This window comes from Manis pentadactyla, chromosome 1 (assembly GCF_030020395.1).
Source record: "Manis pentadactyla isolate mManPen7 chromosome 1, mManPen7.hap1, whole genome shotgun sequence".
NCBI lineage: Eukaryota > Metazoa > Chordata > Mammalia > Pholidota > Manidae > Manis > Manis pentadactyla.
Genome location: NC_080019.1, coordinates 224,954,315 through 224,972,335, shown reverse-complemented (window position 1 = coordinate 224,972,335; position 18,021 = coordinate 224,954,315). Strand labels below are relative to the sequence as shown.

The following is an 18,021-nucleotide window of genomic DNA, read 5'->3' as shown; positions in this document are numbered from 1 at the left end:
GGAAATTGAATTAGTGGGAAATGGTACAGCTGACATTTCTAGTCTGTGTATGGTATTTTCTGTTTCTTTTGCTAACACTTATTGTTTGCTACCTACTCAGCACTGAGCCCTCTCAATGGATTAGTTCTTTTAATCCTCACAGAAGACTATGAAACATAGGTCCTGTTAGCTGTATTTTACAGATGAGGAAAATGAAGTTCAGAGAGGTCAAATAATTTTAACTGTTCATATAGGAGGAGGAAGAATAGGGACCTGAATCCAAGTAGTCTAACTCCAGAATTGCTCTTAGTTACTACAAAAAAAAGAACCTGCCAGTGTGTGTATTTGAGAGTCAGACCCTGAAACACAAAATTTTACCTAACCCTTGAACTTGTCTCATTGACTGTCATACCCAAGTCGAGTGGATGACTATAGGTCAGTAAATGACAAAAAGACACAGTTCCAACCATGACTTATGGTGGCACCACAGGGACTTAATCTAATACTTCAGTTATTATCCATCAAATAATAATTAACACATTTATTTGGTGCTTCCTATTGGTCAGTTTAGGCATTGTTAGACACTGTCACTAGAGCACAAAACAAGACAGATGTGGTACTTAGTCTAGTGGAATGAGATTAAGACTCACCCAGCTAGTTAATTATAAACTGGATGGTGCTGTGTGGCAAGGCTAATTAAGTCCGTGCTCTGAGAGCATGTAACAGGGCCCTGCCTAGTCAGATCTCCAAGGAAGTGACAGGAAGAGACACAGTGGAAAGCAACAAGTCATGTAAAGATCTGGGGGAAGCAAGTTCCAGGCATAGGGAGCAGCAAGTGCCAGGGTGCTGTGACCAGGAGAGAGCATGGTGTGCTCCGGGCACAAAACAAAGGTCAGAGGAACAAGTTGCAGAGAGCCAGTGAGGAGACAGGAAGGTCAAGGCTGTTCAAGGCCTCGTGGACCAAGTCAGGCATCTTAGTTTTTATTCTAAGAGTGACTAGAAGCTATGGAAGAGTTCCAAATGCCAGTCATTACTTTGCAACAGTGAAACTTGCTTCTCAGAATCTGTGGTGGATAAGGTAGGGAATCCTCTGTGAGACAGTATTGCAGAGGTGACCACTTATAAATTACCATTCATAAATCATCAATCAGTGAGTACAGGACTGTTATGGAAGTGTGAATGGTCGGAGAGCATTGAGCCAGTTCTTACTGAATGGTGGGAATTCCTAAAAGAGGAAAAGGCCTTCCATGCTATAGGAACTGTTCTGGCCCAAAGGTAGAATTGTGGGAGAACAAGGCAGGTTGTGAGAAGGCTGAGACAGTTTTCAGACTGGAGCAAGTTGACCGAGAAACTGAAGCGATAAGAGGAGCAGAGTGCTAAGGGGCTTGCTTGCAGAGAGGTAGGTCAGGGGTCCGAGTTTCCCTTTGCAGCCATCAGAGGTCTTCAAGGAGAGAGAAGACACTGTTGCTTTTGAGGTTTGTGGCTTTGACAGCAGAGTGGAGGAGGCTGCAGAGGGAAGAAATTCTGGACCTGTTGGGGATTTGCCCCCATATGTAGAGGTTACCAGGCCCTGACCTTGGGGCAGTGGGAATGGCACTGAGGCACCATTTCTGGGAGAATATTGAGAACGGCCTGGGCTTATGAGCCCAGAAAACCTGGATTCAAATCTTGACTCTGCTACTTACTAGCTTGTGAGACTGCAATGTCTGTATCTTAGTTCCCTGCCCAATACAATGGGGGTGCGTGACTCCTACTGCACAGGCTGTTGGGGAGCAGTGAGCGAGCACTTATTGTGATCTTGTAAAGCTCAGCATATATTAATTTTCAGCCTTTCTACCCTGTGAACTGCCTGGTGAATTAGGTGCTGTAATCACCATTTGACAAATGAAGAGACTGACATTCAAGCTTGCAGACCTTACTCGAGGACACATTGGATTCAGAGTGACAGAGTAGCCCACACTGATAGCCATTCTGCTTAAAATACCTAGGATAGTGAGTAATTAATGGGGAGGGAAAACGACAGCCCTTTGAAGTGATGTCAGCTGAGATGTCATGTGTGATAATGTTCCAGACTTCTTGTGAGGAAAGGGGCAGAGCCTGGCTTCCTTGGCCTAAGGAGAGGATGGAGGTCAGTGTGTCCGGAGCAGAGTGAGCTGAAGGGCGAGAAGCAGGGAGTAAGAACCAGAGAGTGAGAGGGAAGTGGACAAACATTGGGCAGGGCCTAGGGGGTTGTGGAAAGGGCTCTGATTTTATCCTAAGAGTGGGAAGCCACTGGAGATGTTGTAACCGTAACGGTGTGATCTGTTGGAAGGCCTGAAAGAATCACTGGCAGCGTGCGGAAGAGATTATCGACCTTTGGGAAATTTCTTCCGTAGTCCACTGAAAAGATGCTGATGACAGGCTATGGTGGTGGCCTGTGTAACGGGGAGAAGTGGACAGCGGTCTCAGGGTAGAGCTGACCAGACCTGTCAGTGGCCTGGTGTGCTGAGGGAAAGAGGAGTCACAGATGATACCTGGGGTTTTGGTTGGTGCTATTGGCATGAAGCACTTGTCGTTTACCCCAAAGAGGGAAGGTTTTCTAGGAGCAGGCAACAGGGCAGGGTGGAAATCAACGGTTTCTTGGACATGCTTGTTCAGTTTGTAATGTAAGAATCCAGATGGCAGTGTCTAGTAGGCAGTTGGATATGTGAGTGTAGACAGAGCTCGGGAGCCATCTGGGCCAGAGAGAGAAATGTGGGAGTTATTGGCATGTAGACTTTTGGGAGTATGGGAAAAGGGAGACAGCCAGGGTGGTACAAAGGTGACATGCTCTGCTATACCACAGAAGCTGTGTTACTGGGCCCAGTCCTCAAAGTAGGATAGCAGCACCAAAGTAACTTCTGCGAAGAATACGTTTGTTCCTGTTCAGGGGCTGGTTCCAGGCAGAGGGTCTTCATTCTGCATCTGACTGTAGTGGTTCAACGAACATGGGCTCACCTGTCCGTGTGCTTAAACCCAATCCTTCCTCATATGCTGGCCTACATGTGGGTCTAGGCTACCCACTAATTAGATAATTGGGGTGACTTGAATCCTGAGAAAGATTTGGGGCTTACACACAATAAAATCTATCCTTTCAAAGTAGTTCAGAGTCCATGGTGGTCAAGTACAATTTTAAAACCTCATTAGTTTGAAGTATATAAGATTTAAATTGATACTTAGAGTGTATTTTGTAAAAAAAAAAAAAAAAAAAAAAAAAGGAAAAAAAATTCACTCAATAGGAACATATTTCTGCAAATGATTTTATTTTCTTTTGTAAATCAGGCTTTCTGTTGTAAATCAACATTGGATTAATGTCTACCATGTTCTCCTTGCGTTTGGGCAAGCTGCATATATTAATTTGTAGATGGGGATGATTGTGAACTTTTGCTTTAATAATGTTCAGAAACATACATGCTGTATGACAAAAATTATTTCATTTTCTCAGTTGCCACAACATTCCATACTCTGTCCCTGTTGCTAAGGCCTTTGGAATGTCTCAGTGCAAAAAAAGGATGTAGAACTCCTTTTTTTTCTTGAAGACATTTTATTTAAATTATTTTGTGTTCTCTAGTTTACTTCCAAATATGGATACCTGAAAGTTAAGAATTTAGAAAGCTAAAATTAAATTACTTTAGATTTTCATGACAGAAACTTGGTTTCATGAACTAGATTAAAGTATACCATGCTTTCTTCCATAGGGGTGTATGTGCATGTGCCTGTGCACACATGCAGGCTCTTCTCAGATATGTTCCCTGCTGAGAGATTTAGAACTGAGCTCACAGATAGTGCAGACCTGAGTTTGAGTCCTGCTTGTGTTTTCTTGCTGGGTGATATTAGACAAGTTTGCATCTCCATCAGTAAAATGAGGGTTAGACTGTAAGGTAAACCACATAAAAAGTGCTCAGCAGAGGGCCTGGCACACAGTAGTCTCTCAGTAAATGCCAAGTGTTTATTATTATGGTTGTCATCATTACTGTCATCACCAGTTACAAACTACCTTTAGTTACTAAGGAAATTGAAGTTTGCACAGAAGTAAAGATTCTTGGTCCCTTACAGAATGACCCCTATCCTTCTAGTTTTATTAGTGTTTCTAAGACTCACAGAAGGGTCAAAGGAATCAAAACAAAAAAGAACAATTTTCCATATAAACATCATTGTGGCCAATTGGATTTTTATTGCTTGAAAGAGTTGGTACAGTTTTTTTTTTTAATTGCCTTACTGATGAAGTGGTTGGGAGGTAGTCCCCGGAAGTATCTGTTATCTGGCAAATTGATAAATTTTAAACAGCATTGCCTGACATTGGAGCTATGGGACGCCACATATCAGGACATTGCAAAGGCCTAAACTGAGACCACTAAATTTAATGCAGTTTAACTACTATTTAATTAATAAAACTTATTGAGTTTATTTCATTTATTATTGACTTGATGTTTTTGGACATATCATACTTTTCAGCTGTACATTATGAATGTTGAATCAGATTTTTCTTCTTAATTGTCTTATATCAGAGACATTTAGCACAGGGATATGTGGAACTTAAGGTAACCTACTTAAAATTTTTCTTTTAAAAAATGAAATGTCAAGGAACTATAGCCATGGAAATGGCCTATTATGTGTTGGTCATGGATATAACCTTTCCCCTCTCCCACATGTACTATTTTTAACTCCATGTGGGCATGCTTTCAAGGAAAATAGTACTTTGCTTGGCTCTTACTTTTTATTAAATTATTAAGCTTAGTCACAGAAGTCAGCAGTCTACTAGATGTGTCTTCTGTTATCTAATCAGTTTATACAGTCAAAGGTATTCAGCCTTGACATTCCAACTTACTGGAGTTGGAATCTGGAAGGAGTTTCTCTAGAAATCGTAACCCTCTGCTCTTCAAGGGACCAACTCCAAGCCATTGTTATGAGTCAGAATTGAATCCCAGCTATTGACTTAGACAAAGTACTTCACCTCCCTGTGAATCAGTCTCCTCTTTAGAGTGGGGTTACAGTGGCATCCACCTATAGATAGCTGTGAGGATGGAATGAGTAATCGCACACAGAAATTGCTCAATGCTGCTACTGTGTTCCGGAATCATGTTGGTCCCTGGTATATTTCAGATTTACAGCTAGCTATGTGTGCAGTTCATTGCAACAGAAATCATTTACAAAGATCTGAGCTATACTCATGTGTAGATATTAGATTAGTAATATGGTATTTTAGAGATTATCATCACTTTACATCTCAGGCATTTTCTTTTTCCTTTAAAACCACCAGGATCATCCAAGCTGGAGAAAGTGTGAAATTAAGTCTTACAGGAAAGAAAGCAGTTGCTAATCAGCGTTCTGGATCATTTTTCCCTCTTTAAACTTGGTATTTGATTTACTATAATATTTGCATAATTGAAATGTGATAAATATCCATTCACTACAGATATTCTAAACAGTACATGTAGTGTAAATCACCAATTTTGACATATTTAATAAATTTAGATTCTGAATCTGAACTGTTAGCTCTGTTCCCTAGATGGTTGTTAATAATTAATTGTTCATGGTTAAGACTTGTTAGTTAACCACACATTACTAGATGTCAAGTTACTTTCAGTTTGCACTATATGCAGATAGCTAGTTTCATATTTGTGTTGTAAGTTAAGTCCTAACTATAAAAAAACCGCTTTGTATCTTGCCCTATTCTAGTAACTGAACTGAGATTAATATATAAAATGCTGTTTGTACTGAAGTTCCATCTGTCTTGTGTCATCAGTATGTATGCAAAAGGACTAGAAGTTGTGACCTGAAAAAATAATACAATAATAATTTTCTTCGTATTGCATGTTGACCAGACCAGCAGTTTTACTCGTCAGTGAAACCTCTGCTTCCTTTCTTAGCTGTTCCATAGAGCTCAGAGACCAGATGGCTGGAATAGAATGCATAGTTAAGCAAATAAAACCATTAGATGGTACAGCTTTGTGAATTGCTAAGCATTTTATGTGGTTGCAGATTCTTCCCCATAACCCTTGGTGGAGTTCATCTAAAGTTGCTGTATTGTGTGAATGTATTCATTGTTTGCATTTTAATAGATTTGTTTGTTTCACCTCATGCTAATGATTTTTGGTGCGTTTTATTTTAACCCTTTACAATCATGTTTCTGTAAAGCTGATTTGATTTCTTAATAGTCATGGTGTGCCGCTTCAGTTAATTTTGAACTGGAGTAACATTGATCTTGGTGCACTTTATCATAAGGCAGCACCTTTAGAAAGAATTGCCACCACAGGTGGTTTCATTTTAATCAGAAGCAGATGAGTTGAGCAATGCTCTCTTTCTTTGTTGCAGACATGCCAATATTTGGTCTCTGTCCGGCCCATGATGATTTCTACTTGGTGGTGTGTAACGACTGTAATCAGGTTGTCAAACCGCAGGCATTTCAATCACATTATGGTAAGTGCATAACCATTTAAAAATTATTATTAGAGGGTAAAAGGTAAAGCAGGATCAAACTGAAGGCCACTGACAGCATGGATAGTGTATCCTATCCTTCCCCTGTCAGGAAGTAGGCTTCCTAATTCATTGAATGGGTAATGCCTATCAGATGTTAGGCATTTTCTGAATTGTATTGAAAGTGCTGTGCATTTTCTGATTTTTATTGAAATTAGGTACAAATGTATTTATAAATCTCTTGTGCTGCATCAGTATAGTAAAAGGTGTGTTTCCTTCTAGAGCCTGTGGTTGTGGATTTGGTGGATGGTAAAATTACTTATTCACGCATAGTATGGAGATGTGGCTTTTTTAAAGGAAATGTGATTTTGAAACTTCCAAGTTCAGTAGTTCTAAATCTGTCTTAAATGTCATGTTCTGATTTGTGAATATGGTAACAATGTGGCATCTTCCCCCATTAAAATGTGCATGGACTTTAGAATGAGGCGTTGTCACTTTAGGGATCACACGTGACTTTATGAACCCCTGAGCTATCCCAGGTGTTCTAGGCACAAAGCCTGTTATCTGGATGTTTAATCAAGGAAGAAACTGAATGAGATTGTTTTACATTTCACAGTGCCACCTAAAGTATTTACAATAAAAATCTGCTCACAAAACTTAGTTTTATACCCAGTTTGGTTCAGTAACAACTCAAAAGTATTTGAATGCCCTCCTTGTTTCTGACAGTGGGAATATGGTATGATTCTTACCTCCATGGAGTTTACAGTCTTAACTGGAGAGGAGAGACAGGCAAAACTAACTAGAGACGTTTAAAAAAAACAGCTGCAAGTTGTTTCCTCATTGTCCTCTTTACTACAAATTCAAGCCTGAGACCGAGAATAACGGTGGGGTCCTTCTCTAGAGAATGTTTCAGCAAAGCCTCTGAGGAGTGACCTGAGTCCTAAGGAATGAGAGTGAGCCACCCATGCATTGGTCTGGAATAGAGCATTTGATACAGAGGGAAGAGCAGGTGCACAGACCTGAGGAAGGCCAGTGTGGATGAAGGGTAGTTAGTGAAGGGAAGTAATGACTAGAGGATCCTGGCCTTGTAGGCAGGGACCCTGATCATGCATAGCTTTGTAGGCAGCTTGGGGGCATGGGAGGGCTTATGTAAGGGGTGAAAGCAGGCGTACCTTGCTTATTGTCAGGTTGATTTGCTGAGAACAGATTGTGGGAGAAGAGTAGAAGCAGGGAGAATAGTTCAGAGGCAAGAGATGATGATGGACTAAGGCTAAGGTGGAACAGTAGAGCTGGGGAGATGGCATAACTCAGAGAAGTCTTAGAGAAACTAAGGCTGTTCTGAAGGGTAGAATGGGTTCTTTTTCCCATGTGCAAAATTTTGCCCTCCATTTTTGTATATCTAATACATGTCCATTGTGGGAAATAAAAAAATACTTCTAAATAATCACCTACAATCCCCTGAAATGGGAAGTCTTTTGATGGGGATAGACAGGGCTGCTACGTACAGCTGCACAGTTTATGCACAGAACAGCTGTATTTGGTGGCTCCAGGGTGGCAGCAGTGGTGATGTGAGCAAGCACAGAGGCAGGAAATTCCAGGCTGTCTGGAATGTACCGCATGGAGTCTCCACTGGCCAGAGCTTACGTACCCATGTGTGGATGCAAAGGTAGGCAGGGACTTAGTCGGAGAGCCTCAGTGCCCATCATATACCCCTGGCCTTGATGTGTCACTAGGGACCTGTTAGAGGTTTTTTAACACCAGTGATGTGACTTAGTGGTCCTCCTGAGGATCAATGGGTAGAGGGGATTGAAAGGGAGCAGAGGAGGAAATGGAAGTGTGAAACAGCTGTAGTTTGGGTCAAGGCGCACTTAAAGGTGTTACCTCTTCCAGGACTTCTTCATCTGAAAGGGGGTGTCTCTTGGTCCCTCTTCCAGAAGCACCACCCTCAGCTGTTCCAGCAGGTTTTATGGAGATGATTTTCTTTTTCTTCCTTTGACTGTCTCTTAGAAGTCAGGATATGTGAGGCAGGAGGATGGGGGGCCAGTGTCTTAATATTCTGTTTCTACCCTGTTTCTCTACAAGTATCAAGTGCAGAGTGTCTTCTAATAAGATACTTATTGAATGACAAAGGAGTTGTGGTAACTTGTGTAAATGAGAAGGTATGAGTGTAAGATCCACACACTCAGATGCCTTCTGTGGCTAGGCAGGTGATGTGACTGATGAAGCCACTGGGTGGGCGGGTGGCTGGGGGGCTTTTGTTTCTCTAGCAGCAAGGGAATGTTAATGTTGTAAGAGAAAGGAGGAGTCCCTGACAGAAAGATGAGGGCCAAGTGTTCTGAGAAAGGGATTTGGCTGGGAAATGTGGAAGGAGTTCCCTCTGTGAGGCTTCTGCCAAGGAGAAGGTGGATGGAATGGACAGGAGGCTTGGAGATGAATAGGGAGGTGGGGTTGGGGGCTACGCACAGAGCGGAAGGAGCCTCACGTGGTGGTTGGAGTGGTTTGGCAGGGACACATCCTCTCTTGGAGGAAAGGAGAGGTGGGCCGGGTCACAGGTACTAAAAACCATTCCCAGCCAGCTGGTATCTCTTGTCTTTGAAGACAGGGGTTGTATTTTTGTTTTAACTCCAAAATGCCCATTCTTCCATGTTTGTTTTCCTCAGTCAACACCAACAAAAATTTTTTTAATTCAAAATCTTTTCTAGTGGCTATTGTAGTCTGTTTATTACCATATTAGGAGAACCCATAACTGGCAAGGGAGGGATTCTGTTTTCTTATCTTTTGATGAAGTTGGTGAAATGTGTGCAGTCTTCTCTGAAGTCATATATCACTGATACTCATCTGTTACTTTTATGAACAAGTGAGCATTTGCTGCAGAACTCAGCAGGTAGGTAGTTCCTGTAAAATCACACTGCCAGGAAGTTGAATGAAGCTCCAGTGGTAGGTAGCATGGCTTATGAGTCAGTTAATGGTGGTGATGTAATTCTGAATTGCTGGGCAGCTTATTATCTGAGTAGCAAGAGAACATAAACTTTATTGCTAGCAGAGCCGCCTTTTTGGGAGTTAACGATTAACTAGAATTTCTATTTGAGCAATGGTGGTGAGTGATCATGCCATTTTGGCTTTCCTCGCTTCTCGTGGTCTGACTGCTTTCATCGTATAGCTTGCTTTCTTAGAAACACATAGCAGTACCATGCTCTCTTGATGTTGTTTCAAATGTTTTGAAATAGTCCATCATACTTTATACTTCTCTTTATTCAGTTATTTTTAAGAGCAAAATGTTTCCTACTGCCCATTTCAGACTTAAAAATATAATTTGAGTCAGTGGATCTCAAATGTGCTGCGCTTGTAAATCAAAGGGGAGCTTTCTAAGTGGATAGCTTCCCAGGGCCTGCTCCCGGGCAGCTGGATGGGAGTCTGCAGGGATAGGATCGAGGGTTCTGCACCCTGACAATCCTAACTGCTCCCCAGGCTGGTTCTGACCCGCCGGCAGGCCCGGTGCACTGAGGTAACAGTAGATGTATCTGCTCGTTGGGGCTGCCGCTTGTATTCCAGATGCCTGGCGTGGTGGCTGATGCAGATGGGCACTCAGAAACTGGCTGAGCCTAGCAAGAATGGTGTGAAAGGAGGCCCTTATTTTTTTAAAACTGATTGTTAACTTTTTGTAGTAAGTGCTGGAAATGTCACATTAATTACCTGTAAAACTTTTAACTATGAAGGAGGGCTGAGATGGTGACGTTCCCTAGAGCCAAAATCACCTTTCTTTTGAAGTTGTTTACCAATGTTGTGATCTCAGTTGATTATTTAGTTGGTCATAAATGTGTTGGTCCTAAAGTAGCTACTGAATAGCTACTGACGCTGGATTGACAGTGGATCTGAAGAGGTCAGGTTAGCTGATGACTTGTGGGATGCCTTTGCAGTTCTCTGTTGAAATTGCTTCCCAGGGAATGTCATAAATCTGGGTTTTCTTAACTTTGTGGAAGTAGCTTTAGCAGAAACACTGCTGACGTCTAACTGCTGTGTGCTTGCACTGTTCTGTGCTCCGCTGTTTCTCTTTTGAGTTTGCATATGGAGAATACGTCCATTCCTCTCAACCTGTCTGTTACGCAGGCATGGGGTGGTCTTACCCAGGGGAAATAAATGAATGCTGTCAGTTCAGCTCGGACAGATGCCACATTTCGGATCTCTCGCATTCACTGAGACACTACCTGAATGCCAGCTGTTGAAGTATTTTGCTTCAGATTAGGTAGGCTGACACACTTGTTCTCCTTTTGGCTCACACTGAGTTCCCGAGCAAGGCCTCCGTAGTCACATTCTGCGCCTGTGCCACCTTCAACCAATTTTAATTAATCGAGTTTCATCTTTATGATGAAGTTACTTAGTTCCATTTAATTTTTTTTTTTTCAAACCATTTCTATTTAAATCTTTTACAAAGAAAACCTTACTGGAATAATCAGCGGGAAGACTAGTGTTGTTTGCTATAGGTGGTAAATGTGAAAATAAATATAGTGAAAAGATTAGGTTCTCTGTTGATGCTCTTGCCAGTGCTGACTCTGAGCCCGGCCGCTCTAGCGTAGTAGGTTTCGGACGAGTGTACGCACACTGGTAGTGTGATAATATCAGAAGTATTGAAAGAGATTTGGAAAGTAAGTTTTCACTTGCAATTTAATGTCATTAATGCTGGGGAGTGATATGTACTTGTGTTTTGGGAAATGCCAGCTCCAGCTACTGGATTTGGTTTCATCTGATGTTTAAGGAGCTGTTTACTGAGGCCATCCCCACCCCTAGGAGACCCCATACCTAGGAAGCAGAATTCTCTTATCATATGTTACGGATTTGCAAAAGGATAACAGAGGAAAATGCTCTGTCATTTATCAATTGATACTATTTATTCATTACATGTGGAGTCCAACCAGTCACTCCAAGTAGCCTGTCAGTTTGGTCGTCAGTGTAGAACATCTGCCTCTCTTTCAGACTTCTGTTGACAGATTGGGAATGTCATAAGTCTGAGTTTTCTTAACTTTGTGAAAGTAGCTTTAGCAGAAACACTGCTGCGATCTTACAGCTTTCTCCACTTGCAGATATTATAAATCCTGTAAAACTAACAACCAGCCGTATACATTGCATGGACTTAATGTTCCCTGTAGTGCACTGAGGTGGTTTGGATTCTTTTAGGTGCCAGCATAAATTATGTTTTTCTAAAATATCATTTTCATCAGAGAATGAATATGTAGAAATTACTCATACATTTTTGAGGTAATTGGTTTCAAAAAATGTTAGAATAAGATCAAAAGTAGTCTTACTTAATCCGTAAAATTGATGAACTGGTGTTGGCAAAAATGCTGGTTTCCATTGTTGGCAGCAGTTCACATAGTTGTGACTGGAGTTGCCATCCTATAATCAAATCTGCACCACAAAGCAGAGGTTCTGCTATTTAATAAAGAACACTCCTCCCCTTTTGCCATCTGATATACTTAGACTTGGAAAGTGACAGCTTCAGGTATTTTTAATGAGTTACCTTGTCTATTAAGTAACTTTTTGTTTGGATAAAGGAAAAATTGTCTCTTCTCTCCAATGTACTAGCTAAATTTGGCTACTGAAGTTTTATATCTGGGCCTCTTTCTCCTTTGAAACTTTCAGGGATCGTTAATCTTTTTAAGATTGTCATTCATTTAAAAGCCCACAGACTAATGATAATTTTTAATAGTACTTGATGATTCACAAAGCATTGTCGTATGTACTGTCTCATTCCTGTTCCTACTGATGCACTGAATGGATGGTTTTATTCCCAATTTACAAATCAAACTCCTAAATTAAATTTCACTCAATAGATAAAATGTACCAGGCCAGGTTTTCTGGCTACTCTATTTCTCTTGCATATATATGGTAAAGATGTCTAGGTTTAAAAGAAAATGTAGAGAAAATATAACAAATTCCACATGTCACAAAACTCTCATTAGTGACAGATGTTCTAGCTCAGGTAGAATTTTTATGTTAGCTTAGAGAAGCGGGGTGAGCATTGTAAACCCATTACCTCAGAGAGAACATTTAATAATTTGAAGGTGTAATGATAGTAGGTAAATAATTGATTTAGGGTAGTCGTTGGGATTCTCTCAGGCCTGTTCTTCCACTTGTTTAACCCTAAATCGCTGTAGCCATCAAAGCCAAGCTCTTCTCTTTGTTCCAGCCTCATAACATTTTGTAGCTTCTTTGGAGAACTGGTTGGCATGTTTCTTTCTGCAGTCAGTATAAAGAGTGCAAGTTGTTGCAGAGACAAAAATACCTTTTCTTGCTTCAGAGACACATCCTAGGCCTCTCTCCAGCATTCAGGGGCTGAGCTAAGGGAAGGGAGCTACGGAGCAGGGACACCAAAATGTGAACCATGTCATGGTGGACATTTGTTTAACTCTCAAGGGAAATTGCCATCTGATTGTTTGGCCTAAACTTGTTCCTACATAGCATGATAAGATAGAGTGAATTCAGGTTTTCTTTGCCATGAGACAAATAGCTAATTATATTTTTCAGGTGACGTCAGTAGCATCAAATAAAGGATGTCTGCACCTACTGTAATTTAATCTTTTTCCTTAGTTACATAATCAGCAGTTAAGTTTAAAATGGTTCTAAGTATGTGATTTGTAGGAGCAACATTTTAATTTCTAGTTACAAAGTATATTGATTTTTCCTCTTATGAAAATCTGTGCTTTTCATAATGTCTGTTGTTTGGAAAAACAAACCAACAAACAAAACCTGGCAGTGATATTAATCATCTACTTAACAAACATTTATTGAGTATCTACTGTCTGCTCCAGGAATTGCCAGTTCACTGCACTAGAAAATCAGTGTCTCTTTCATGCCACTTGCACTCTTCTGGTTATGGAGGGTGGAGTGAAAAAGACAGTATCAGGATTATTTCCAGTAGTGATATATGCTAGGAATAATGTGAGAGAGAGAATGTGTGGCAAGACCTTTCGATAAGGCTAGTCAAAGAAAGTGGCTCTGAGGTGATGATATTTAAGTTTAGTGAGAAAAAGAGCCAGCCATTTGAAGAGCTGGAGGACCAGTGTCCCACCCAGAGAAAATAGCAGGTGCAAAGGTCCTGAGGTGAGCATGGGCTTGGCAGAAAGGCCAATGAGGAGGCAGAAGGACAGTGAGACTAGAGAAAGGAGGACCGGGTCCTGATGGTGTTGGGCCCTGTAAACCATGAAAGAATCAAAATTGGATGGCACAGGCAATGAGGTCTCTGGAGAATTTTGAACAAGGAAGTGTCTTGATCTGATTTATGACTGTTCTTTGGAACATAGGGGGCAAGAATGGAAGCCGGGAGATGAGGTAGCAGGCTGTCGTGCACTAGTCCAAGTGAGAACTGGATCAGGAGACAAAGCTTAGATTAAGATTGTAGCAGCAGAGCCTTGAAATATGGACAGAATTGTAATCTGCTTGAAGTAGAAATCCAGCAGGGCCTTCCGAGAGACTGGGGATGAGTGATAAGGGAAAAGAAGGAATGAGGAATGACTGATGAAGGTGGTGGCAAGTTTTATGGGGGTTTCACGTAGTGTGTGGATCATTGAGTTTGTTCCTTCAGTTTGAATATAGGGTTTTTTGTTTTTGTTTTACATGCATTTTACCGACCTGACTGTAGAGTCTTGCTGTGTTATACCCAGTCTTTAGACATTCTGTAAAGACAGTAGGGGCAGAAAGCAATTATAGTGATGGCAAACTTTGGGTTCATTTATTCTTTTCAGTTTTTGTTTGAAGGTTTTTCAGTGGAAAAGTGATTAGTCATATAAGCTAGGAAACAAATGAATACATGTCCACTTGCCTGGGACTCAATTGTGACCTCATTTGGGCAACAAAAACTTACTAATCAAAAAATAAAACCACCTGCATTTTTATTTTTTTTCATTATTATGTAGAATATACATTGTAAAAGAAAAAAATTAACCAACAAGAGGATAAATGTGTAACCAGAGTGAATAAAGCTCCTCTGTCTTACTTTCCAGGGCCGTGGTTTAACATATATCCTTAATAGGTTTCTAGCCTGGACAAAAGTATTATTTGCTGCATACTTTTTTCCCTTAGGGTTGCAATTTTTGACAAAAATTAGAGTTGTTGTGAATTTACTTTTTTAACTTAGTATATCTATCTTATTTTCCCACAGTCATATTTCTCTATTTCTTTTTAACGTCGGCTGTGTATTCCACTTCATTAATGGATTTAAGTTAACCAGTCCTGCATTGACGGACATTCAGTTTCTCAGTGCTGCATTTTACAGATAGTGCTTTAAAGACTACTCTTCTTTGGGAATGTCTGTCAGTCTTTCAGCATATTGTTTTCCCTGTAGGGGCTGGTCATAATTTCCTCCAGGTTAGGCTATTATGATTAAATGAAGTACTTCAACAGTTCTGATTTGTGTCACCCGAGGAAGGTGGTGAACATTTCCAGCGGCACCAATAAATAAATAGGCATAAATTATTAATACTTACCAATGAGACTCTTAACTTGTCTGCTACATATAGAAATCATTAGGATGGCTGTGCTTCAAATTTTACAGAGACATTTCAGGATATAAATCCATATTTTAGTTATATTTGCTAAAAGATGTTTTTCTCGACAGTCATTTCACAAGACTAATTTGTATGTTGAATTAAGATACACACACGTGCTCTTTCAGCCCTGGTCAGTTGTGGTCTTCCGTGTGACCAGAAGAGGGAGTTCTTATCGCTTCTTTATGCTGTTGCACCTGCTGTGGCTGGGACAATTCCTCCCATGCATGTATTAGTCCAAGCGCATAAAACAAACTGGCTTGGGGCAAAGGGACACTGGCGAAATGCAGCTCTTCCCTTCCTCATTCCATGTCGTCTGTACAGAAATCCCAGTCTTCAGGTTTATGTTTACATTTTGTTTTTAAGAGAACAGTTCTCAAATTGAACTTCAAAGAAATTTTGTACCTTTTCTCTGTGTGTTTGGAAGTTAAACGAGAGCTCGCGGAAGGTAGTTATCTTAATTTAAGATAAGTTAGAATACAAGCAGTAAGCCCTGATCACACAATAGAGTTCTTGATTTGTAGTCTCCTAGGGTCGAAAATAAACTCTGTAGTGGGATTTGTCTCCTTGCCTCTTATGCTTGATATTTTAAAAAGATTGTTAGAGAATGCCTAATCTGAAGGTTGGCAGTGAGCATTAGAAAGTTAGGATGTTGTTTTCCCAGAGTGGCTCACAGACTTCTCTCTGTGCTTCTTACTGGGCTCAGGCCCGCTACTTGAGTATCAGTTGGCCCAGCCCAGTGAATGAAACTGGTGCCATAATCAGAATATAGTTGTTGGTGTAATACCAGAATTTCATATTGTTTAAATTTTTCTTCACCTTCCTCACAGCACATGTTTTTTAATAGCAAAAACTTGCTAAATCACTTCCTTTATGGATTTTTTTTTTTTAATTGAAGGGTAGTTGACAACAGTATTGCATTACATTAGTTTCAGGTGTACAACACAGTGATTCAACATTTATATACATGATAATTCTAGGTACCAGGTATCACCATACCAAATTGTTACAATATTTTGACTATATTCCCTTTATGGATTTTTTGATTGGCATATACATTTATTAAATACACCCATCATATATTTTTACACAGACACACAAATGCAAATATCTCAAACCTGCTATTTTCAGTTCAGCCTACTTTTTTTCTTATTTCACTGGTTCTTTCTGCCTCCCCACCTCCTCCAGCTGTAAACAGACCTCTCTCCCTACTCTGTAAACCATCTCTGTAATATGCTATATTCTGGGTACATACACGTCCTTCTGTATTTTTTCCTCATGCTATACTTTTTTTTTCATGTTCATGACTATATATATGTAGGCATATAATCCTGTATTTTATCAGTAGGAACTTTTGGTCATAGTTTTACCAAAATTGGATCCTATTCACATTCTGCTGCTTTTCTACTCAATAATACCATATTCACAACAATACCATTCACACTGATCCCCTCTTTAATGATCGCATACTGTTGTAAGATATGGTTATGGGTATCTTCCTCCACCAGACCCTCTGCCCATGGGCATACACTTTGTTTCCGCTTTTTGCCTCTATTAATAAAGCAACAATAACGACCCTCCTGCATATCAACTCTACTGGCAGTTTCATTTCTATGAGACAGTGTCTCAGAAAGGGATTCCTGGGTCAGAAAGGATATTTATTTGCACTGTTCATAGCTGCTACCAGACTGTATTCCAAAAAGGTTACGGTATTTGTATCTCTTTTAGCCATGTATCAGAGTATCACCACTTAGGAGTAGGTGTTTTATTTTCCTAAACTTCCACTTATTTTTCTAAAGCCTCTGAAAGTGTTATACATACACATGCACACACACAAATGTGATTAATTGTAACTTGACCTTTAAGTAAATTTCTCAAACAAGCACGAACTTTTGTGCTTGCTACTACTAGTAGAGCATGTATTTTCTGAGTTTGAGTAATATTTAATGATACAAGGAAAAGAGAGCTTTAAAAATGAATAATGATTTTAAAAAATACTCACTTGAATAATTACAGGCAATTTTCCTGGCATCTGTGGGGAATTTTTGTTAATTCTGTATGGAATTTAGCTTAGAGAAGAAATCGAGTTCTGTTTGGCCAGGATTCCTCTCAGCAAAATGTGTAGCCTCCTAGAGGCTAACAATTTTTGATGAGCTTAATAGCAGGGCCAGTGAAAAGCTGTTGTCAATTTTATTTCTGAGCTCATTATCCTTCTTGGATTTGGTGTGATTGGTCACCTTTCAACAGTGTTCACTTTGTGTATCAAATAATGACTGGGCTGAGGTCAGACGGTGGTTAACACAAAGCTTATGTAAATCAGGCCATGAGGTTATATTTTATTTGCCTGCCACTGAACAATTGAAACAGCTGAAAAGGGACAACACAAGAAGTGTGGTTGAGCCCTGAAGAGCCGTCCACCAAAAGATCAGGTGATGCCAAGCCAGAGGAAGGCCCTGCGTCGTATTAGCCTTCAAGGTGAATTATCCCCATTTAAACTTCATCTCCTGCTTCTCCTAATCCGGCGTGAGTACCTAATGAGCACTGGATAATAACAGCAACATTTCTTGGTGAAGCTAATCTGATTCTAGACAGTAGGCTTCCAGGCCCACAGCTGAATGAATTGCTTGGCATTTCCAAGTTTGAAAATACTCTCGGCCCCTTTCAAATGCTCCTTGGCAGCAGGTAAGCAATGCTAAAGCTCCTGTAAGTGCCAATTAAGGCCAATTACAACTCGCCCGGCCTGCTGAGACACTGAAGTGGGGTTAGCGGAGACTTGTGCTCCTTCAATCTGGAGGCCCAGCCACCACCAGTAATTTCCAACTGCCAGCAGCGTATCTGCTGCCCCACACCAAGTGACCCCTCTGCTGTCTTCTCAGGATTTAATTTAGGAAATCCCAAGATTTGTTGGGACTCCACTAATCTCTGTAATGGAAATCTGTTTCTTTCTTTTAAATCATGTCCACCACCCCGTTTATTTTGCTTCCAGTCCTAAGAGCTAGCACGGATTGAGCCCTTAGTGTCAATGCTGGGCATTGCATTGCATGGGTTCCTGTTTCCCCTTACCCCT

The 18,021-nt window shown here is 40.6% G+C and overlaps 1 protein-coding gene across 7 annotated transcripts in view; it reads left to right on the top strand.

The window, feature by feature from the left end:
* The window catches only part of ATXN7 (ataxin 7), a 122,182-nt gene that overhangs the window by 69,483 nt on the left and 34,678 nt on the right, over positions 1-18,021 (top strand). For 6 of the 7 annotated variants that reach the window (XM_036878396.2, XM_057507923.1, XM_057507910.1 and 3 more), the window contains one exon: positions 6,313-6,417. The exons of the other annotated variant lie outside the window; for it this stretch is intronic. In XM_036878396.2, coding sequence (XP_036734291.1) covers positions 6,313-6,417 — 105 coding nt within the window. The remainder of the gene's footprint in view (positions 1-6,312; positions 6,418-18,021) is intronic. 7 annotated transcript variants of the gene reach the window in all.